Below are 22,223 nucleotides of genomic sequence, written 5' to 3' on the forward strand. Positions count from 1 at the left end.
GCCCACCCCTCCATCCCAATTTACCCTGCTATTGTTGTCATTCTCTCCGGGGACCCTTCAACCGCTTTTTGCTTCGGGCCCTGTCCAAGTTTATCACAGAGGAGCTTGCCACCTTGGGTCTGCTCAAGTCCGAGAAGTGCCCGTGGTCGGAAAGTCTCTTGATTCCGCAGTTTCACCCCTCCGCCCTCGCCTCCCTTTGTGCGCGGTGGTTGCAGTCACTACTGGACAAGCTCCGTCCGTCGACTCGGTCCTTCCCACAACCCTTCCAGCGTTTTGAATAGACTCGTCCTCTCAGCCGGTCCTTGGGTCGATCGATCGCCTTGGCTGTATACTTTGTCTCAGGGTCTCCATTGCCTGGTTCCACTCGTCGCCGTGTCGGTGACTTTTGCTTCAATAATTGCGTTCATCCCACATTGGACAGCACAGACGTCATTTTGGAATGCTCAGACTCGGAGGTCGTCATTAGGTAAGGACATCACAAGCTGTTTGACATCCTTCCGGCGAGAGAATTGGTGGCTGTGCATCGTCTCCCGTCGTACCCTTCCTTCCCACCTTCCCTCTCCGCTCCTTGTTGACCCGCTGCTATCGCTACTTCCTCCTTTTCTGTTTACTTGTCCTCTCTCCGTCCTTCTTCGTCCTCACGCAATCCTTCACTCCTCGCGCCGTCGCTGATTCACTCTTTCTTCGACCTACAGTATAAGCTCGAAACCTTGACCACCGTGTTCAAACCGTCTCCTGCACATCAGAACCACTTGCAGTCGGGTCTGCGATTCAAACGCCCAATTCATTTGCCTTTTGAGGCGTACCAATCTCTTGTTGTCGGATTCAGTCCGCCATCCCACTTCTTGAATCACTTTCAGCGACAGCCGTCGACCTTCAACTGGGGATCATGGATCAACAACAAGGCGGACAGTCCGGGGCCCCAGGCCCCAATGGCCGGAAGTTCCACATCGCTCATCGGAGAAGTCCCTCTGAGCTGACCCCTTTGATGAGTATGCTTTCTACAAACCTCCGCGGCCGTGAACCCCTGAACTGACTCGACCCTTTTTTTCTTTTCTAGTGGAACAATTGGCTATTCAGCAACAGATCGAACTGCTTCAGCAGCAACAGCAGCAAATCGCTGCTACACACCAGCAATACGTCAATATGGGCTTGCTCCAGCCTCAGCAGCTCGGTGGTTACTCTGGTGGTAACAACATGGGCGGCGTGTCCCCCCAGGTGAATGCTTTCCAGTTCCCCCAGCAGCAACAGCAGCAAGGACAGCAGCAACAGCAGCTTGGCGTTCCGAACCAACATTCACACCGCCGCAACCAGTCTGCCCTTCCAGGCTTTGCGATGGGTCCGCCCCCGGCCCCGTCGTCTGGCGCATCCGGATATTCGGAGTTCAACCAACAGGGTCAGAACCAGCAGGGCCAGAACAGCCAAAAGAACGAGAATACTGGTCACAGTGGTCGCGGTCGTGGTGGGCCGCCCGGTGGTGGTCACCAGCGTCGCCACTCGCTTGCCCTTCCTGAGGCTAAGAAGGCCGCTGAGCTGGCACAGCAGAAGCGAGCTGCCTCCGGTTTCCAGTTCCCGGCTCCTGCCCCAGGGGCTGGTGGCTCGGAGAATCCGTCGGGCTCGGATGATAAGCCGCCATCGAGCACTTCCCCTGGTCCCCAAGGACAAGGACTGGGCCTGCAGCGGGCCGGCAACATGCGCGCTGGTGGTGGTCATGGCCGCAGTCAGTCCATGGCTATTGGCGGCAACACCCGAGGCTCCTTGTCTGGCCGCGGTGCCGGTGGCTTCCAATTCCCGGCGCCCAGCGAGGGCGGTGGCCAACCCGATAACCAGCGTCGTGCTAGCCAACCAGGAGGCCATGCTCGGTCGGGGTCTCGAAACTTTGACAGCAATTGGCGCCAGCCAAACAACCAGAACCAGGGCCAGGATCAACAGAAGCCCTATGTACAGCAGCAGGGTGGTTTCCAGCCCGGCCACCGTTCTCGAGGCTCGATGAACCAGTCAATGGGCTCCATTGGCCAGTTCCAGTACCCCGGTCAGCCCCAGCTCATTCAGCTGCCTCAGGGCCAGGTCATGATGGCGCCGCCCCAGATGTTTGGTGGACAGCAGCTTAACCCGCTGCAACTGGCCCAACTTCAGGCTCTGCAGCAGCAGAACGGTGGACAGGGTCTTGGTCTTCAGGCGAGCCAGCACGCTCCGCCGCAGCTGTCGGCTCAACAGCAGCAGCAGCAACAACAGCAGCAGAGGAAGACGCTTTTCACTCCCTACTTGCCCCAGGCGAACCTGCCGGCTCTGTTGAGCAATGGCCAGCTGGTGGCTGGTATCCTTCGTGTTAACAAGAAGAACCGCTCTGACGCCTACGTCACCACTACGGACCTGGATGCCGACATCTTCATTTGCGGTAGCAAGGACCGTAACCGTGCCCTTGAGGGAGACTATGTTGCCATCGAGCTCTTGGACGTTGACGAGGTGTGGTCCCAGAAGAGAGAGAAGGAGGAAAAGAAGAAGCGCAAGGACATCACCGACGCGCGTTCTGGTAGCAACGCCGGCACTGACAAGCTTGGCCGGTCCGATTCGAGTGGCGACAGGCAAGAAGTTGGTCCGGATGGAAGCATCCGTCGCCGTGGCAGTCTCCGCCAGCGTCCCACGCAGAAGAAGAACGATGATGTCGAAGTCGAGGGTCAGAGCCTTCTGCTGGTTGAAGAAGATGAGATCAGTGATGAACAGAAGCCCCTGTATGCTGGACATGTCGTTGCGGTCATTGAACGCATTGCGGGCCAGATGTTCTCTGGAACCCTGGGTCTCCTTCGACCCAGTAGCCAGGCCACCAAGGAGAAACAGGAGGCTGAACGACAGGCCAGAGACGGCGCCCATGGTCGTTTCCATAATGACCGTCAGCAGGACAAGCCAAAGATTGTTTGGTTCAAGCCTACTGATAAGCGTGTGCCCTTGATCGCCATTCCCACCGAACAGGCACCGCGTGACTTTGTTGAAAAGCACCAGGATTACGCCAATCGCATCTTTGTTGCGTCTATCAAGCGGTGGCCCATCACTTCGCTGCACCCCTTCGGCACACTCGTCGAGCAGCTTGGAGAGATGGGTGACCTTCGCGTCGAGACCGACGCTCTGCTCCGTGACAACAACTTCGGTTCGGACGAGTTCTCCGATGCCGTTCTGAAGAGCATTGGCTTCGAAGACTGGTCGGTCTCAAGCGATGAAGCAACACTGGCATCGCGCCGTGACTTCCGCGAAGAGACCATCTTCTCGATTGATCCGGTTGACACTAAGTCGCTCGAAGACGCCTTTCACATCAAGAAACTTGCTGATGGCAAGGTCGAGATTGGCGTGCACGTGGCGGACATCGCCCACTTCGTCAAGGGTAACTCCTTGGTCGATCGTGAGGCTAAGAAGCGAGGCACTGCTGTCTATCTTGTCGATCGTGTCATGAACATGCTGCCCGCACGCGTCGCCAACGAGCTTTGCTCCCTTCTGCCTGGCCAGGACCGTTTGACAGTCAGCGTGGTGTTCAAGGCGAACCCGGAGACCGGCGCTGTCGATGATGATGTCTGGATCGGCAAGGGCGTCATCAAGAGCGCAGGCCGACTCAGCTACGACGATGTCAATTCGGTTGTCAGGGACAATTCGGATGTTGGCGTGCCTGGTATCACCGCTGAGCAGGTTCGCTCTTTGAACGTGAGTGTTAACCTCCCCATATTGACTTGACTCTTCTAACATTGATTCTAGGATATCGCTAATAAATTCCGGGAGGCTCGTCTCGGCAACCGCGTCTCTCCTGTCCCGCCTTTGCGGTTGCTCCAGCAGCTTGACGATGAGAATGTGCCTGTTGAATTCAATATTTTCGATTCCACACCCGCCCATGAGCTTGTCGAGGAACTCAGTCACCAGGCCAACTACTTTGTTGCCCGCAAGCTGGTCAGCGGCCTGCCGGAGAAGGCGTTCTTGCGCCGTCAGCCATCGCCCAACCCCCGTCGTCTCGCTTTGTTTGAGGAGCGGATGAACCGCCTAGGCTTTGAAATCGACCCATCGAGCAGTGGGACCCTCCAGAGCACTCTGTGCAAAGTGCAGGATGTAGACCTGCGCAAGGTTAGTCGGTTTAACTTGAAACAATATTGCCTTCGCTAATTATGTGACACAGGGCATGGAAACCTTGCTTTCAAAGGCCATGCAACGCGCCAAGTACTACGTCGGAGGTACTGTCGGGGAGGAGCACCGCCACCACTACACGCTGAACGTGCCGGTGTATACCCATTTCACCAACCCATCTCGGCGCTACGCCGACATCCTTGTGCACCGTCAGCTCGAGGCGATTCTGTCGGACGGTGCGGTGGAATTCACCGACGACGTGGAGTCCTTGAACAAGACAGCTGATCTTTCCAACACCAAGAAAGACTCGGCGCACAATGCGCAGGAGCAGAGTGTCCACATCGAGGCCTGCCGCAATATGGACCGCGACAGCCGCACGATTGGAGGCGACCTCATCGCTGAGGGCATTGTTCTGTGCGTTTACGAGTCTGCCTTTGATGTTCTCATTCCGGAGTACGGCTTTGAGAAACGTGTGCACTGCGACCAACTGCCCTTGAAGAAAGCAGAGTTCCGTAAGGAGACTCGTGTGCTTGAGCTTTACTGGGAGAAGGGCGTCCCCTCGTCCGCGTACATCCCAGAGGATGAGCGCCCGAAGAATACCGGCTCCCGCGCTGCCCAGGCCGCGGCCGCGGCTCGCGAAGCAGAGGCCGCCCAGGAGCGTGCTCGCGAGAGGGACGAGGCCATGCGGAAGCAGACCGAGACTGGAACCATGTCTGCCGATGATGTCGACGCCCTCTTCGACGATGACGACGAGGTGGAGGAAGTCACCGAAGCGGCTGCCGGTGTGTCGCTGAACCCGGGAGACCGTTCTACCCAGAGCATGCCGCCGTCGCCGACTCGCAACGGCCACCAACAGCAAGGACCGCACCGCACCCGGTCCGACCCCAAGATTGCTTCGAACGCCTCCAACGCCCCGGAGAAGAGGCTGAGGAACAAGGAGAAGCACCTGAAGCACTTCAAGCTTCGCGAGGAGGATGGAGAGTTCATCCAGGACGTCACCGAGATGACACGCGTTCCCATCATTCTCAAGACCGACTTGAGCAAGAGTCCCCCGTATGTGTCTCTCACTATCTATCACTGTGACCATGCTAACTAACTTTGACAGATGCCTTACCGTCCGGTCGGTCAACCCCTACGCCCTGTAGGGCCCGCAACCCAAGTGTTTTTCTTCTTTTTTGGAAAATATTCTTGCGTGTCTATCATATCTGCCGAGCGTAACGGACATAATCCTATCCCGACATGTGGGCTCGAACATTATCAGGGTCCTGCCTTGATTCTCGATCCAGCCGCATGCCACGCATCATCTTTCCCCAGCTAGCGTTGTTATGCTTACCCCGGTGATCAGTGCGAAGCGAGGTTTTGTGTTACTTTTTTTACCCAAGTTGTATTCGGGAGAAGATATTCGCAAGCATGATGTCCCCCAGCTCCCCCCGTTCACCCCCTGTATGTTGGTTGTTGTGCGGTGGATGGATGATGGTCTGGGACGGACTGCGTTAAAGTGAAAATTCCTCTGATGGTATCTCATATGTTAATGTTTATCTTATCTTCTGTTCCCTGTAGACACACGCAGCGATGAACGCCAAGTAGGAAAGACATCTAGCGTCTTTCCAGAAACTCTTCTGAACTCGGGCCCCCAAGCCACAACCTTGTAGCTTGAATTACGTCGACTCTCCAAAAAGGAGAATCGAGAGCTGTATGTCTCCTCGGCGCAAACATTTAGCAAAGCATTCTAGGCTTTGCTTGAGGAGATTGTTTGGAAAATGTAGGTATATTCAACCCTATATCACAAGATACATACAATACAAGAGCACCGACTCTACTCCCACCTCCTCCACTCCTCAACCGCCTTCCGCATCTCATCAGAAACATGATATCCCCTCGCCTCAGCCTCAAGCAGCTCATCCCGACGATGATGAAACCTGCGCTCAGCGTCAAAGCGCCTCAGCGCAACCGAGCGCAGCGTCGCAAAGTCATCTCGAACCACCGCATCCCGAAACCAAGCACGCATGCGCGGCGAGTACATTTGGCAGCTCGCTTCGCGGCAGTGACCCGGCCCGTCACCGGGTAAAAGACGGAGAGACGGACAGAATAAGCGGGCGATCGGGTGGCGGGCTCGCACGAGCGGCCAGACCGCTTCATCGTAGCAGTCTTCACAGACGGAGAGTTCTGGTAATGCGGCGATGTAGTGCCATGTTGAGAGGACCGGGCGGTCTCGTCGGCAGTCGCGAAGGGCAACTTTGCGGCGCGCGTAAGCGAGGAGCTCGCGGGTGTCGGGCCGGGGTAAGTGTGATGCTTCGGCACGCGTGGCGGCGGCGTCGAGGAGGTCGATGAAGTGGATGAAGCGCGGGCTGCTGGTTACCAGGTCGCAGGTGCGTTCTTGCGGTTCTGTGCTTGGGATGAAAGTGTCGCGGTGGGCGGGCATTAGGATGCGCACGTTACGGGCACAGCTGCCGCAGATGTGGAAGCGGGGGAGGTATGAGCCTGTGCCTGGATCGATGATTCGGTGCCAGGTCTGGTCGGTTGCGCTGCGACCCGGGCAAGGTCGTGCTCCTGGTGGTGGCCGGGTCATTTGGTAGAGCATCTCGAGACTGTCGTGATACTTCGTGATCATCCGCGTCCAGGCGAGCCGGGTCCATGGATTGGAGAAGGCGCAGCGAGTCTTTTGGCTGACAGGCTTCGGCTGGCTGGGAATGAAGTACTCACGGAAACGAGAATGAGCGATCTGGCTCATGCACGATGGACAGATATCCAGGTGTGTCAGTCCTTTCAGCGTATACCAGTCATAGTACGCGGACGTTGGTATGGCACGAGGACATGGAGCGAGACAGAGTCCTGCGGCGTTGGAGGATTGCTGAGTGGCAGCAGGATCCCTGTTGGGCGAGGTTCGGTTTGAGACATTCCTTTGCATAGGCTGAGATTGAAACCTGTCCTGGCTGGGAGGTCTCGAGGTGGCTTTTCCTGGTGCTGCATGGGATTCATCTGAGCCAGACCTCGGCCTGTTCCGGGTACTAGATGCTGACCTCGTCGAAGGCGGGATTTCTGGACGGGATTTGGCTTGAAAAGCAGGTGGCACCGATGTGGTCCGTGAACGCGCCGGCGGAGGCTGTTCATGATAGGATCGAACGCTCGGGGCCCGATGAGGTTCGCGGGGTGGTGAGTGAGACGCTGAAGTTGGGACGTGAGAACCCACCCCTATGTTAAGAGGTTCAACCCTTGCGGTGCGCGTGCGTGATTCCGTGTTAGACACTAGCACCGACTCGCGCTGGTCCCGTTTCAATTTGAGCTTTTCCTCTATTCGACCTGCGAGCGTTGAAACATTCACGGGTTTCATTGGATAGTTGCTATACGCAGGGCCACCGGGACGCGAGTGACCGGGCCCTTCCATTCTAGGGGAACCGTGAGAGGTGCTCTCTACCGGGACTCCGTTGTATTTATTTCCCCGCGACAGAGACGGTGGACAGGATGGCCGTGAAGTTGTGGGTTCACAGCTCGGTTTCTGATAGACTTCAGGCTCGGATGCTCGGCCACGAGTCCTGCTTGACGAAGATGACGGAGCCCGCTGAAGGCCATCGTCCAAGTGCGATCCGGCTGTTGCACAGAAAACCGGATCGTGAGTTGCAGGCGGCGTGATCGGGCCGGAGCTATCGTCTGACGAGATATTGCTGCCCATTCCGGGCACATCGGGAACAGAAGAGAAAGAGGAGAATGACGACGACGAAGGTATGTTTGGAGTCATTATAACCGGGTTCTGGTCAACACTGCCTCGAATACAGGTGCCCTCGAGCCCGGGTTCGTCACCTATGTGAGCGAGACCGTTCAATTCGCGGGCGAGGGAATCCGGCTCGTCTTCGACGCAGGGTGCCGGAGGCCATTGAGAACACATGATTCGAGACGACATAGTAATATAAAATTCAGAGCGCTATCCAGTTGCAATGATGTCTGGTGGTGATGCTTCCCTGGAGGGTTTACACATAGTCTTTAAATAGGGCGACTCGGACAGAGAAACAAAAACTGTGCCGCGGTGAACAATGAGCCTCAGGTCTCCAAGGAATCTTTTTTCTTCCTATTACCAAAGAATGAATAAAGCCACAAACAAAGATCCAATATTCCGGGTTTTTTGGGTGCTACCCGGGTGACACACGACCTTGGGTATATATAAGTTCTGACTGACATCGGGCGCATTGTGCTGGGCAGGGGCAAGAGCCCTAATAAGGCCGCACGGATGATTTGGTACATACACCATCGGCTGAGGACGAGTATCACGAGTATTTCTTTGAAACAAGGCCTGGGGATAAAACAAAGGGCAGGCTCGAGGAAGCGCCAATCCCGGCTGTGGCTTGCCGCCGTCCGGGCCGACCATTGGATCCCGGTGGAACCGGCTCTGGTTTCAGAGTATTTTTATCGAACAATCTGAAGCATGCTGGAGGTGGCTGGGGAGCAGGGATTTGTTTTGTGGTTTTATTTAGCCAGTGTGTCAACTGCCGCACATGAGGTGCACTCGTAAATCCCGGGGTATCAGCTTGAGGACGCATGCCACTTGTGCCTCTTTAAAACAAGACGGGCGGCAGATCGAACGGCGCCTCGGGAAGGCGGGTGTCGGATGGTGTTGTACATGGCCCCTCGTTTGGGAATGATGCGGCAGATCAGCAATGGCTGGTGTGTACCAGCGTTAGTGAGTTACGGCGGGTGAGGCCCATTCGACGGGGCGTGTGGAGAAAGAAGAAAGTCGGAGTTAGTTTGGGCAGGAGGTAAGGTGAACCCCCACATGCTGTGGGACAGATGACAAATGCGCGAGAGCTTGTGTCGATGATGCTTAATGGAACCCTTGGACTTGGAAACTCCCATGTCGTTCTCTCTGCTCCGACGTGCAGCACCGCGACTCTCTACTCTACGCAATCACATAACTCCACCCCCCAGCATCATCCATTCAAGACGCAACATGTCCCTCCCCACCACCATGAAGGCCGTCGTAGTCGAGCAGACCGGCGGGCCAGAAGTGCTGCAGTTTCGAACCTCGCACCCCGTGCCCACTCCGCAGGCCGGCCAGCTGCTGGTGCGCAACAACATCTCCGGCGTGAACTATATCGACACCTACTTCCGCACGGGCCTGTACGCCTCGGCCAAGCCCGAGGTGCTAGGCCGCGAGGGCGCCGGTACCGTTGCCGCCGTGGGCGATGGCACGTCCGGCTTCGCGGTGGGTGATCGTGTCGCTTGGTTGGCGACTGGCGGGTATGCGGAGTATACGGCCGTGCCGGCGGCGAAGACGGTGAAGATCCCCGACGGGGTGAGCGACGAGGATGTCATGGCGTCGTTCCTGAGCGGGATGACCGTTCTCTCGTTTGCTAAGGAGACTTATCCCGTCCAGAAAGGCGACTGGGTGTTGCTGCACGCTGCGGCTGGCGGTGCGGGCTTCCTCATGACCCAGATCTTGAAGACCATGGGCGCCAAGGTTATCGGGACGGCAGGCGGACCGGAGAAGTGCGCGCTGGTCAAGAGCCTCGGCGCGGATGTGGTGATCGATTACCGCAGCGAGGAGGGCAAGGACTGGGTCAAGCTGGTCAAGGAGGCGACTGGTGGCCGCGGCGTGGATGTTGTCTATGACTCCGTCGGCAAGGATACGTGGGAGGGCAGCTTGGAGGCCGTGAAACGGAAAGGCACGATCGTCTGGTTTGGCAATGCTAGTGGACCCGTGCCACCAATTGCTCTGCCGTAAGTTGAGGTTCTTGACATACTAAAACAGTGACACTAATTTTCTGGCAAAGCAAACTCTCCCCCAAGTGTGTCAAGATTGCGCGGCCGACGCTCTTTGGGTACATCGAGACCCGCGAGGAGTTCGAGTACTATGTCAACGAGCTATTTTCTATGCTCAAGTCGGGCCAGCTCAAGGTCAAGGTTCACAAGGTGTATCCGCTGGAGCAGATTGCCCAGGCTCACATTGTGCGTATTCACCGTGTCCTTCTTTTCTGAAAGCGTTGCTAATTTCTTTTTCTTTAACAGGACCTCGAGGGCCGGAAGACCACTGGAAAGCTACTTCTGAAGCCCTGAATACAGAATGTATATTCCATAGTCACATAGGACTGATTGTTACTAAACAAAAGAATACAATACACGTTCGCAATGCTGTTCCCTTCCTCGCACACTCTTAAGTGTATTCTCGCGACTTCTCAGTTGTCCCACTACAGCGCATCAACAACATCATCCACGTCCTGGCCCATAAGGTCCACAGGCTTCTTCCACTCCACCATCATATCATTACCGAGGACAGTGTAGAAAGACGTGTAAACGGAGATGATCTCATCGAAATAGTGCAGCCCGCAGCTAACCTCCCAAACAGAAGTCATCACCTTCATTCCGGGATAGCAGTACGAGAGCAGGCCGACTTCCAGAAAGAAGTCAAACTCGGGCAGTGGCTCGTTGCCGTGGTTCCACTTCCAGCGCTCCTCAGGGCTGAGGTCAAGGTCTGGCTTACCGGGATCGCGAAACGCTTTGGCGTGGATCTTCCCCACGGGAACCAAGTCTGAAGCGTGTGATTTGTAGAATCCGATGGTCTCAGCATCGGGCTCGGTGACGCCAAGAATCTCAAATCCGTCGATGTCTTCGACTTTCATTGCCGAGAGAGTGTCGTTGTCTGCCATGGCACGAAAGCGAGAAGCCTGTTCGTTCGTCCCGCAGCCAGCAATTGCGAATTTAGCCACTTTCCGCGCAGCATCGTAGCTTAGTTCGCCTGCTTGCTCGGCGTTCGGGGGGTTGTCGAAGTGGTAGCCCCCGAAAAGCATGGAGCAGGACTGGTTAAAGTAACCAGGACCCGCGCTGACGAGCTGCTGGTTCTTCAACAACTCAATCTCCGCGAGAACACAGATCTTTCTGGCCTGATCAATGTTATCCTTGTACTCGGGGCAGACATCATGGTGGAGCAGATAGGACAGAAAGTTCCGAATGGTGACCGTGGCCAACTTGATGGTGTACTCGTCGTCGGGCAGGAAGTAGAAAGGGAAATACGAGCTCCTGCTTAGATATCAGTTTGGATGTCTTCATTCATAGATAACAGCTTACAGATATCCTCGAACAACATCGTTAAAGTCCACTTCCAGCTTTGACTGGGTCAGGAAGACGGCGGTCGCGCTGCGAGCCCGGAGAGCTTCGTCCTGGTCCATTGCTTTCAGGTCTTGGCCGGCCACTCCACCACCCACATTGGGACCAACAGTCACCCCGCCGTATTGTAGGTACTTCAGGAACACATTGGATCTCTCGCTATCCAGACGACGATTCTTCTGGAAGCGCATCAGCGCCTCGTCAATGCGGCTGCAAGCTTCAGGTTAGTTTGTGAGCTTGGAGGGGTGGATTGTTAGATAGCCTCACTCTGCAAAGGACCGTGAACTGCGATAATGTCAGTTCTCATCCAGTATTAGGATAGTTTGACGTACGGATCGTAGAGTCCACGCAGCTCCTGGTACTCGGCAGGCGTCACAGGGGGATCAGCATAGAAGTCCTCAAACCCAGTAGGAGCATTCTGTGGATCCGGTTAACCTCGACCCGAAAATCCCGGAGAATAGATGCCATTACTCGTCCTCGTTTGCTCTTCGGCTTCCTGTTGCCCTTTTTCTTGTTCTCTGGCAGGATCGTAGACACGTCTATCTGTCCGGCTGCCTCGTCTTCCAGGAACTTGGGGTCGACGCCCGGCTGGGGCTTGGGCTCAAGAGTCCCTGCCATGCCCTGGATATCAACAGACTGGGTCGATTCCTCGGTTTCCTGCACAGGGCTTAACTGCTTCGGTCTGGCAAGGCGGATGGGGAGATCGCCTGAGATGGTGGTTTGGGGGGATTCCATGGTGGGAAGGCAGAGATGTGGCGGTGGTGAGAGGAGAAGGGAGAAGGAAAAGAAAAAGCGAGACAGAAAGAGAAGGAGGACGAAGGTGAAAGGCAATGCAAAGCAACAATCAAGAGCATACATGAGTACAATGGGATTGTCCAATCAGCAATGGTTAGGGCTATCGATAAGCACGGGTGGCCCGAGCGTCCTTAACATGTCAGCTCAGTCAGCTCTCCTTTGCGACTTTCAATAGACTCAACCATGCCACCATCACGGTCGGACATCCGGAAGACGCCGCAGCTGGGCAGTGATAGTCTGGTACCATTTGACCATGTCGCTGCAGGACAGTAGGTGGACCTGGCAGATTGATTCCATGTCTTCAACTGACACATTCTTGATAGCGACGGTGTCCGCTGCACCCTCTCGGGCTCGCTGATCGCAAAGCCCTGCACTCCCCAAGAGATCGCTTTCTACGAATCCAGCGCCCACCATCCAGCCTTCCAGGAGTTTATGCCCCTCTACATCGGTTCCTTATCCTCAGCCGAGCAGCAGCAACCGCTGGCGATTGCTGCCGCCCACGAATCCGGCGCTGTGTTCCTCCCCCAGTCTGGCTCGACAAGCTCTAGCAGCGACACACCGGTAGATACCCCCGCCCCACAAGAAAAAGAGCAAGGATGGGTTCCGTCCGGGGGCAAGAAACTGGAAACGGGACTGTCGATCGTGCTGGAGAATGTCGCGTGCGGGTTCCGGCGACCGAATGTGTTGGATGTCAAGCTCGGAGCACGACTGTGGGCTGATGATGCGCCGGTACCGAAACGGAGCAGGTTGGATGATGTCTCGAAGGAAACAACGAGCTGGAGCTTGGGATTTCGCATTGCGGGGATGAAGGTCTGGACCGGGCACAATGGCGATATGGATGAAGGGGGCAAAACCGATCCCTACGCTACAAGGCACGAGGGTGCGGAGGGTGCGCCAGGTGAGGTCATTGAGAAGGATGGGTATCGGCGTTACGATAAATGGTATGGACGGTCCTTTACCGACCAAACCGTCAAGCAGGGGTTCGAGACGTTCCTTGCTGGTGCGAAAGCGGGCACAGTGGACCGTTCGGCGCTGGTCGCACGACGACTGGCGGACGAACTGAAGAATGTGCAACGCGTGCTCGAGTTGGAGGAGAGTCGGATGTACTCATCGAGCGTGTTGGTGGTCTACGAGGGGGATCCGGAGGCGATGGAACATGCGCTGGAAGAGGAGAAGGAGGTCCCTGAGCCTGGCACAGAAGAAGATGATGAGGAAGACGACGATGGTGAGTTGGATTTTGAAGTTTCGGAAGAATCATTGGAGCTGGTCGATGTGCAACTGGGGAATGGTCAAACTCAGAGGGCCGTCAATATCAGCATTGACCCGCAGTCCGCGCAGGTGCCGGATTTGGGCGAGGAAGACAACGAAGACGAAGAAGATACGCCCAAGGTCCATGACCTGCGATTGATTGATTTTGCTCATGCCGACTGGACTCCCGGGCAGGGACCGGACGAGAATGTTCTAGTGGGCATTCGGAGTTTGATCAAGATCTTCGAGGAATTGGCGGAGTGAATGTTGGGTTGCATTTATTCCACAGCTGCTGGCAGTTGTTGAGTATTAAGATCTGAGCACTATTTATTTGCCTGCTTTTTTTGCCATGTCAATTAGCAAGTTAACGAATGCATCGATGCCAACTCGTACATAGTGAGAGTAGAGAGGCTGACATAATCACGCGACTTTTCCTCGATCTTGGGGCAGAGAGACATAGGCCGTCAACTTTCCCACTTCAACCAGGCACCATGTTTCCCACGCGCGCCCTGCTGGGGCGATCAGTCTGGAAAGGTCAGGCTTTCTGATTATCCTCAAGAGAACCCCATTGCTAACCCTCCGACCAGGCCCGAACATCGTCCCGTACGTCCACCCGACACCAAGATCCCCATCTCACCTTCAACGCTTCGATCCAGACACACCAGAGACAACAAACTAACCACCGAATGCTGAATACTAGGCTCCCTCTCCCGCGCACCCTACCCCCACCACCAAACACGCCCCCAATCCGCACGCAGAAGCGCGGCGCAACCATCCTGCCCAACTTCGTGGGCATCCGCTTCGCCGTGCACAATGGCAAGACGTACCAAGAAGTTCTGATTACGGAGGAGATGGTTGGGCGGAAGCTGGGTGAATATGTTGCGTATGTCCTCGCCCTTTCCTTTCTCCCCGTCGGAGGCTCTAGTTGGGTGGCTCTGGATCATGACTGACTTGGCTCGGTTGCAGGACCCGGAAACGCTTTACGTACAAGCAGTCCAAGAACAAATAGTCCAGCGCATGGGTGTTACTTCTTCTCGCTACTCTTTCCGCTTTTGTCGCTGCCTTGCGAATGGTGCCCATCAGTTGCGCCAGATAACATCGAGACGCGGATAAGTTGGGGTATGACAGTGCCATGCTTGAGCTGGAAGAAGCCACTTTCTTTCTTTTGTCTTTTTTTCATTGCTGTGTACAGATATACATCACTGGTTCCTTGTCACATTAGCTACTTGTGGGATGGAGTTTACAATGGATTTGATTGCATACCATAACTACATGTCCTACCAGATCTAGGATCTTCGAGATCTAAAAGAAAGATAGAAAACTCCATTTCTAATACCATCCTAGCCCTCATTGCAGGATACAGATAGAAAAAAAAAAGAAAGTAAAATCCAGGGCCGCCTATAGGATATCCGATATGTACGCCAGAAAGAAAGCAACCAGCCGAGACCACCATCCACCAGAATAAAAAACGCCAATCCAAGATACTAGCATCTATCCTATCCTCTTTTCACCGGTAGAACTCCCCTCTCTTAACACTAACCCCGTACTCCGAAACAGCCATCCCCAAATCCTCCATTGTGAGCACGGTGCGTCCCTGCCCCGAACCGCCAGACCCACCACCTCCAAACCCAGCGCGCTGAATCCCCAGGTGCGTATTGCCTTTATTACCCTTGCCGCCCTCGCCGCCAGCGGCACCACCCGTCGCCGGCGCGCCGGAGGGACCGCCTAGGCCCGAGGCGGCGTTGAGACTGCCCATCGGGTTACTGGCGGAGGAGCTGTTGGAGGCGCGGATGCGGGCGAACTGGTACGAGTCTGCGGCGATGTCGGAGACGAATTTCTGGGTTGCCAGCGCGAGGAGACGTGCCAGGTGTGGTGGGGTCTGGTTGGGTCCGTTGCCTGGTGGTGGGAGGCCTGCTAGGGTGAGGTAGTGCGCTGTTACCGCGTCAGGGATCTGGGATTGTCATCAGCGTCAGTATGAGAGGAAGAATGGATGGAGGAAAGGGGGAAGCGAAGAGGAGAGAGAGAGAGAGAGAGGAGGGGGGGGAACGTACGATCGGCGCATAGTCATCCATCTTCCCCAGGAACTCGCGCAGGCTGGTCTCCTTCTTGGACGGCGTCGGCGCCGCAGCTAGCGGGTCGACGTCAGTAGGGATAGTGGCGGCCGGGTTCTCCCCGTCAGGGATTGCGTCCTGGGCAGCCTTGGTTTCGGCCATATCGATGTCTTGGTCTTCGGTGGCGTCCTGGTCGGGGTCGGGCTTGATGGCAGAGTCGGATTGACCAGCAGAGTCGGGCTGGGTCGTCGGTTCCTGGGAGCCGTTCGGGTTGGAGGAGGAAGGAGGAGGTTGCTGCTGATCGGCCATGGCGTTAATCTTCGCCTCACAATTAGGGCTGCAGGATGGTTGGTTGGGTTTCTTTGAGGGGCCAGTGCAGTCGACGAGGTCCAGTCGATTCATCGACTGCGGAAGAAGGCGTGCACGGCCCACTACTCTCGGCCCTAACTACAACTTCAATGGTTATCAACTCGGACATTAACTACTCGATCAATAATTCATTTCATCGCTATGTACTCGTACAGAAACAGTATCTTTTCTCCCGGTTAGACTCCATAGTAAAACAAGAGAAAAGAAATAAAAGAAAAAAAAGAAAAAAGAAAATTCCATGGTACAAGGATATCCTCGACTCCCCCGATTTTTCAAACTCCGCCATGCTGAAAGGGTAAAAAGAAAAAAGGAATCAACTACTGGCCCATCTGCAGACTGGGATCCAGGTGGTCCGACTGCGACGGCGCATACTGACTGCCGTGCACTTCCTGGCTGAGCGTCTGCATCAGGTTTTGTTCGGCCGTTTGATCAAAAACACCCTGGCTGCTCGTGTCGGGGGGCAGGCTGGGCGACGCCGACATCTCATGCCCGGACTGCGAGGAGTGTGCACCAGCCAGCGCCATCATGCCCTTGATGCCCTCCACGTGGGCCTTGTCTTCTTCACCTTGCTTTTTCTGTCGTTCACGGGCCTCCCGCTTGGCGGCCTGAAGAGGCGCACGAGTCTTGAGTTCACCCGTGACAAATTTCAGGTAGTACGGTACCTCGATTCCGCTCTTGAGGAAAAAGAGCTTGAGGTTGCGTGCCTTGTCCTTGAGTTGCACCTGGTTGCGATCCTTCAGGGCCTCGCTGATCGTTCCGCCAGGGCCAAACATCGCCAGGATCTGACTCCAGTGAGGACCTTTCACCCGATCCAGTCCAGCCATCAATGCGTTCTCCTCATCCATGGTCCAAGGGCGACGTTGGCTGGGAAGGCCAGTCCTCCGACTAGCCGGAGACGACTTGGCAGATGCGGCCATGCGAGCACGCTCATAGAGAACCTGGGTAGGCTGTGACTGGGTGTAGTGAGGGATACCTGGCATGTATCCATGGTTTGACATGCCGTTCTGTCGTGCCTGCATGGCCGTCGCAGCATTGGGCTGGTACTGTTGGAAATTCGCCTGCAACGGGCTCTGCTGGAAGGTCAGTTGATTCGACGGCTGCTGCTGCTGATATCCACCCGGCGGCGTAGGGCTGTGCTGGAAGTGCTGTGAAGCGGGTGATGGTTGCTGAGCAGCGGTGTAGCCCTGGAGGTACGGGCTCTCGTGCTGGCTGGGAGGCTGTGATGTCTGCTGGGGTTGGATTTGGGCTGACGTCTGACTGGCTTGGGGCTGTGTCTGCTGCTGCTGTTGCTGCTGGGAGCGCTGAAGTCGATGGCCCTGCAGAGCAATCTGGGCTGCGCGAGCAGCACGTGCGACAAGGTCACTGTGCATGTTTTTATCCACGGGGACCTCCACTGGCTGATTGGCCGAGAACTGGCCCTGGTAGGTTGGAGACTCTTGTGCATCTCCATTGGAGCTCGAAGGCTGGCGGCCTTTCACGACTTTCTTTCCCTGTGATTGATTAGAGGCTATGTCAATGTAGGATCATGATCCATACGAACCTGTTGGGTGTTTATGGCATCGAAGTTCTTCGCAATGTACGAACTGAGATCGCGAAGGAAGTCCTCCCAGTGATATTTGTCCGGCAACGCTCGCAATGCTTCTTCGTTATTGACATCGGCGAGAAGAATGTCGCGGCGCGAAGTAGCGCGGTTGACAAAGTCAACTTCGCTGGGAGCCAACTGCCGCGTGCCCGGACGTCTCGCCAGCAAACGTTGATCCATATCGTCGGGGAAAAGTTGGTACAGCAGCTCCGTTCGAGTGCGATCCTTGGTGTTCATGGCCGAGATGAACGCCTGTGTCTTGAGTTCGAGATAGAGAGCGCCCTGAACCTTCAGCAGGCGACCGCCCTCGGGCACAAAGACGTCCAGGAAATGCTCATTCAGCTCATGGAAGCCAACCTCTTGAGATCCGAAGATGCTCGACACAAACGAGGCCATGTTGGCCTTCCGAATGATATCCACTTGAGAGGGATCCGTAATCTCGATATCCGAGGGCAGAAGGAAAGAGTGTCGGACGGTGTACACACGCTTGGTGTGATCGAATAACGAGCGCATAGTCGCGTAGGCTTGGCCATTTTCGGAGTCCGGTTCGGACACCATTGCGGCGAGGTCTTGGTAGGTGTTTTTGGCGAGGAAGGAGAGGATTTGAGTAGACTAGAAGGTTGGAATGAGTACCAGGGCAAACACGTATTATTGTCGCGTAGACTTACCAGATTGTCCAGAATAGGGAGACTCTGGATTTTCAGGTGGGAGTTGGCCTTGAGAAAGGCATACCCTCGGGCTCCAGGGAAGTCCCCCGATGAGGGAATTTCCTGCGGGCCCAGCGCGACGGTTTCTTCCTGGCGCTCGGTATGATCCATGATTTCTGAGATAATTGTCGCCACGTCGGGACTGATGTTTGAGCTAGAGATCTGATCTGCAGCCGCACCGGGAGAGGCCTCGAGCTGACCTGGTCCATTTTCGGGCTGTTGTAGGGAGTCAATATCTCGGTCACCTACAGCAGTCACAAATTCTCTTACCAGAGTGTTGGCAGCAGCCTGGTGGTCAGTCACGGCTTCGTGTTCCGAGGTTGCGACTTGGTCGTCGGGTCCCGAGTCAATCCGGCGCTTTTTGGCCGGCGAGGCGGCGCCATGGTCGTCGTCCTCGAGAGGGCGAGCAGGCTTTTGATCGGCTGCCGAGCAAGGGCAATGTTAGACAGCAACGTTCATAAAATCGTCAAGAAACACGTGCAGGCAGCTGGAGGGGGATAGTTGAAGCATGGAGATAATCCGACCGAGCTTGCAGCGACAAAAGAAGAAACTCGGTCGGGCGCGAGAACTTACCGTGATCGTGGTCCTCAAAAGAGGTTGGCAGGTTTTCCTGGCCATCAATAGATGGCCTCGAGCCTCGAGTCTCGACCATCGGGGGGTCAGGAGAAAAGACGCGCTGGGGAGGGAAGTTGTACCAGTCTGCTGGGTCTGAAAAGGAAATAAGGGCACGTTCGTAGGGCTCGGACTTGGGGGTTTGGGGGGGAGCAGGCGGTGAGTCCCGCCTCTTGCGGCGACGGGGACACATGCTGTGATTGGCGGGAGTTCCGTCAGGCGGTGAGGAGGGCGGTGGGAGGAAGTAAGAGGTTCTGCCGGGAAGCGGTGGAGCTTTGTGGTCCGTCCAGAGACGAGGTCGGCGCATGCTGGTAAAAGGCTGAGGAATCATAGTGATGGTGGATGAGTGTGAAAAAGAGGGGAGTGGTTGGGGTGATTGCTGTTGGGGAAATGTGAGAAAAGTAAACAAAAGGGGGTATCATACGCATTTTCTGTTGTGGACTTTCACCATTTCCCTACAAGTATATCTCAGGTACTATGAACACCGCACTTCCTTGCAAAGTCAAGACACATTGAATATTGCCAAACCCACCGAAGTATTTAAAGCCTTGTACGGTTTGAGATACTGTGATTACAGTCCATGCTCCCCTTTATAAATACCAAGAAAGTGTTGGCTTCGTGCGGATACATATAGCAAGTGGATCGATCCAATTCAATCATCCTCAAGTCAAGAGCACCAGCCATTGACAATGTGCCCATCCTTTGTTCTCCAGTAATCTACAGATTACTGGTGTATACATACATTCCTCAAGCAGATGTAATGGTACATGGAGTAATAGCATCTTCGCTACATGTTGCTGCCTCAGGCACAACGTGTACTGCCGCATTTGGCAATCGAGCACCCCGGGTTTTCTTGTTCTGTGCAGAACTGCTAATACTTGTAAGAGACTCAGTTCTTGAAACCTGCCAATAATCTACTCGTGTAGTATGGTGGGATCCACCACAGCTTCGTGACCCCTACCCGAGCCCTATCTATACGGCGGATCATTTGTGCGCGTCATCGACCCGTGATCCACGACCAAGTTTCCACTCAAAGCAGCCCTGGCTTCAGGAATGTTACTTTTGCTTTGCACGAGCTGTCATTCTTTCATCTGAGAACCAAGGTTTACTCCTCACATCTGGATTCAATCAATTCTCCCTCGAGCAGGGCATGGCCAGGCACATGGACTCTTTGATTTCCTGTCCTGTGGCAGTTCTACTAGTCTAGCCTTTGATATTTACCAGGAGAATAGGTTTCTGCATTTATTCACGGATAGTATGAAATTGATTGAGCTTCATTTATATGTCGTCAAGAGGCTTGCCGTCTGCTCCGAAGTTGCCGAAAGCCTAAACCCTAAACTGAAGCTCTCAAGAGCGATTATCACCTCGAGATCTAGATTCACCAATGGAAGCGCCCGTATGTTTCCGTTTTCGGGGTACCCAAAGGTGTATCCATGGAATTTTTCCCAGTCACTCTTCCCAATCATGTTTTCCAGGGGTCTGCGCTTGACTCCTTGAGCCTGGCTTTCCCTTATTACGTGCTGTTCCCGCATAAATTCTCTGTAGTTAGTATACCAATAGTTCACCTCTCGTGCCGCCAGCATCGATATTCAACTCTGTCGCCTAGACCAAATTCCTATCTAATGGTTTAAACCACCGCCATGTTGACGAATCGGCCCTCCTTCATCACCCCCGCAGCCTTGATCCTACAGGTATCTGCATTGGCTGCAGCGCAGGACTATTCCGAGAAAATATGGGGAGTCTTCTCCTACACGCTCTACGGAGACAGCACCCCCAAGATACTGGCGTCGCCCAGAGCACAAGTCCTGACCGAGTACGGCGCCAGCGCACTCTACACTGCAGGCTCCGCCTTCCGTGCTCGATATGTGGAAGATGGAATGGTCAATACTGCAGGAACGGGCATCCAAAATATCGCCCCGAATATTTTGGACTCCCTGGAAGTTAACGCCTTCTCTACGGCTGAGCCATTCGTCCTTGCATCCGCCCAGGCCTTCATGCAGGGTCTCTACCCACCGCTTGGTCAATCGTTGGATTTGCTATACTCTGATCTGACGTCGCAACTGTCCAATGGGTCTCAGTCCACGTACCCGCTCAATGGATATCAGTATCCGCTAATCGTCACAATGGATAAGGAGGATCCGCACTCTTTGACACTGGCTGGTCAGGCGAAGTGTCCCATGCACCACGCTTCAGACAACGAATACCTGCATACCGCTGAGGCGTTCGAACTAACAGAGTGGTTCGCACCGTTTTATATGAATATGTGGGAAAAGGCTCTCTCTGTGGCATACGATATAAACGCCGCCTCGTACCCGAATGCCGTGGAGATTAGCGAGTTCCTCGAGTACGAGTCTGTGCACAACGACACTCTGATGGAAGCCATCAATGTGGGAGACATCGCGCTTGCACGGTGGCTGGCAGACCAATACATCTGGGCCACGAACAGCCAAACCTCTTCATCGTCTGAAATGCAATCCAACGTGACGCCCATTGCCGGTCAGACACTGGCTTCGAGCATCTTGGATGCATTCGATGCCAACGTCCAAAGCCAGGGTAGCCAGCAGAAGATGACCATGCTGTTCGGCGGCGACAAACCGGCCGTTGCTCTAGCGTCTCTGCTGGGACTGGCAGCCGAGCAACAACCCAACTTCTACTCTCGGCCTGTTCGGGGCGGGTCACTCGTCTTTGAGCTGTACAGCTTCGACGACAGCCTCGTCCCATCATATCCGAGCAGTGATAGCCTGTATGTGCGGTTCTTCCTGCACAATGGCACCAGCAACGACACCGCGTGGCAGTCCTATCCGCTCTTCGGACACGGCCCGAGCCGGGACTTCATTCCTTACAACGAGTTCCGCCAGGAGATCGAGACGTTTGCTCTGTCCTCCACCGAGGACTGGTGTAACCTGTGCCAGTCGGAGTCTGTCTTTTGCAAGGGTGTTCTGGGCGACAAGGACTCGACGCAGAAGAAACGCATGGCTCCCGCCGTGGCTGGCGTGATCGGTGCGGTCGTCACGCTGGTGGCTATCGGTCTACTGGCGGTGATCGGCCTGCTTGTTTGTAGTGTGCGTTTCCGCAAGCGCAGAGAGGGCGCCCAGAGATCGAGTCTGGGAGGCTTCAAGGGTACCAGCAAGCTGGCCAGCGATACGGACGTCACCTTCCGCCACCCCATTTGGGGCACCTCAAAAGCGGCCGATGAACATGCGAATGACGAAATCACGGCCGGTGGAGTTGTCGTCCAGGGCCATGAGCGGCTCGGAAGCTGGGAGATGGGCCAGCAGAGCAAGGAAATCGAGAACGTTGACTCAACGGGCCAGCCACAGACCACCTCTGCTTTTGATGAGGAGAATGATGAGGAATGGAGGATCCATAGTGGCCTGACGCCAGTCAAAGTGCGAGATAGTATCTGATCTGATGGAATATTTGGTGTATAATAGGGTTAGTGAGAGGTCAATGAATGACGGACATTTCACTTGATATCGTGATATCCATCTTAGCCCTAATCGAGGTACAATCGAGGTCATGCGGGAAACTGGCGGTGGTGCTTGCCGGACATCTTGTTGTTTACCTTCCTTCCTCAGCCTCTCTCTTCCTCTCTTCCTTCCTTTCCTCCCATCTTTCCACCGTTCCTTCCTGCCACCTTCACAATCGTCCCTACCAAACCCAACT

At 55.2% G+C, this 22,223-nt stretch overlaps 9 protein-coding genes across 9 annotated transcripts; 5 read left to right on the plus strand and 4 right to left on the minus strand.

Annotated features, from left to right (window-relative positions):
- Positions 1-889: 889 nt before the first annotated feature.
- ssdA (mRNA-binding translational repressor SSD1) lies at positions 890-5,246 on the plus strand (the record flags this gene model as incomplete). Its single annotated transcript, XM_057192061.1, has 5 exons — positions 890-992; positions 1,061-3,690; positions 3,742-4,101; positions 4,154-5,154; positions 5,207-5,246. The coding sequence occupies 5 exons, from the start codon at positions 890-892 to the stop codon at positions 5,244-5,246; spliced, it is 4,134 nt and encodes a 1,377-aa protein (XP_057057014.1).
- Positions 5,247-5,917: 671 nt separating this feature from the next.
- Positions 5,918-7,984, minus strand: N7474_000647 (uncharacterized protein; the record flags this gene model as incomplete). The annotated part of the gene is made up of 1 exon (XM_057192062.1): positions 5,918-7,984. The coding sequence occupies one exon, from the start codon at positions 7,982-7,984 to the stop codon at positions 5,918-5,920; it is 2,067 nt and encodes a 688-aa protein (XP_057057015.1).
- Positions 7,985-8,944: 960 nt separating this feature from the next.
- On the plus strand, positions 8,945-10,146 carry N7474_000648 (quinone oxidoreductase family protein; the record flags this gene model as incomplete). The annotated part of the gene is made up of 3 exons (XM_057192063.1): positions 8,945-9,810; positions 9,864-10,038; positions 10,099-10,146. 3 exons carry the CDS (start codon positions 8,945-8,947, stop codon positions 10,144-10,146), a joined length of 1,089 nt encoding a protein of 362 aa, XP_057057016.1.
- A 131-nt stretch (positions 10,147-10,277) lies between these two features.
- N7474_000649 (uncharacterized protein) lies at positions 10,278-11,928 on the minus strand (the record flags this gene model as incomplete). The annotated part of the gene is made up of 5 exons (XM_057192064.1): positions 10,278-11,106; positions 11,155-11,403; positions 11,461-11,478; positions 11,526-11,611; positions 11,665-11,928. The coding sequence occupies 5 exons, from the start codon at positions 11,926-11,928 to the stop codon at positions 10,278-10,280; spliced, it is 1,446 nt and encodes a 481-aa protein (XP_057057017.1).
- Positions 11,929-12,171: 243 nt separating this feature from the next.
- Positions 12,172-13,500, plus strand: N7474_000650 (inositol polyphosphate multikinase; the record flags this gene model as incomplete). The annotated part of the gene is made up of 2 exons (XM_057192065.1): positions 12,172-12,257; positions 12,312-13,500. 2 exons carry the CDS (start codon positions 12,172-12,174, stop codon positions 13,498-13,500), a joined length of 1,275 nt encoding a protein of 424 aa, XP_057057018.1.
- A 227-nt stretch (positions 13,501-13,727) lies between these two features.
- Positions 13,728-14,245, plus strand: N7474_000651 (mitochondrial 37S ribosomal uS19m domain-containing protein; the record flags this gene model as incomplete). Its single annotated transcript, XM_057192066.1, has 3 exons — positions 13,728-13,760; positions 13,824-14,119; positions 14,203-14,245. 3 exons carry the CDS (start codon positions 13,728-13,730, stop codon positions 14,243-14,245), a joined length of 372 nt encoding a protein of 123 aa, XP_057057019.1.
- A 498-nt stretch (positions 14,246-14,743) lies between these two features.
- On the minus strand, positions 14,744-15,689 carry N7474_000652 (putative TFIID and and SAGA complex TAF10 subunit; the record flags this gene model as incomplete). Its single annotated transcript, XM_057192067.1, has 2 exons — positions 14,744-15,187; positions 15,288-15,689. 2 exons carry the CDS (start codon positions 15,687-15,689, stop codon positions 14,744-14,746), a joined length of 846 nt encoding a protein of 281 aa, XP_057057020.1.
- Positions 15,690-15,973: 284 nt separating this feature from the next.
- On the minus strand, positions 15,974-18,888 carry N7474_000653 (uncharacterized protein; the record flags this gene model as incomplete). The annotated part of the gene is made up of 5 exons (XM_057192068.1): positions 15,974-17,146; positions 17,197-17,850; positions 17,907-18,161; positions 18,216-18,367; positions 18,519-18,888. 5 exons carry the CDS (start codon positions 18,886-18,888, stop codon positions 15,974-15,976), a joined length of 2,604 nt encoding a protein of 867 aa, XP_057057021.1.
- A 1,309-nt stretch (positions 18,889-20,197) lies between these two features.
- Positions 20,198-21,964, plus strand: N7474_000654 (uncharacterized protein; the record flags this gene model as incomplete). The annotated part of the gene is made up of 1 exon (XM_057192069.1): positions 20,198-21,964. One exon carries the CDS (start codon positions 20,198-20,200, stop codon positions 21,962-21,964), a length of 1,767 nt encoding a protein of 588 aa, XP_057057022.1.
- Between the last annotated feature and the right edge of the window lie 259 nt (positions 21,965-22,223).

This window comes from Penicillium riverlandense (assembly GCF_028828495.1).
Source record: "Penicillium riverlandense strain IBT 135883 chromosome Unknown utg000001l_segment0_segment0, whole genome shotgun sequence".
NCBI classification, from domain to species: domain Eukaryota; kingdom Fungi; phylum Ascomycota; class Eurotiomycetes; order Eurotiales; family Aspergillaceae; genus Penicillium; species Penicillium riverlandense.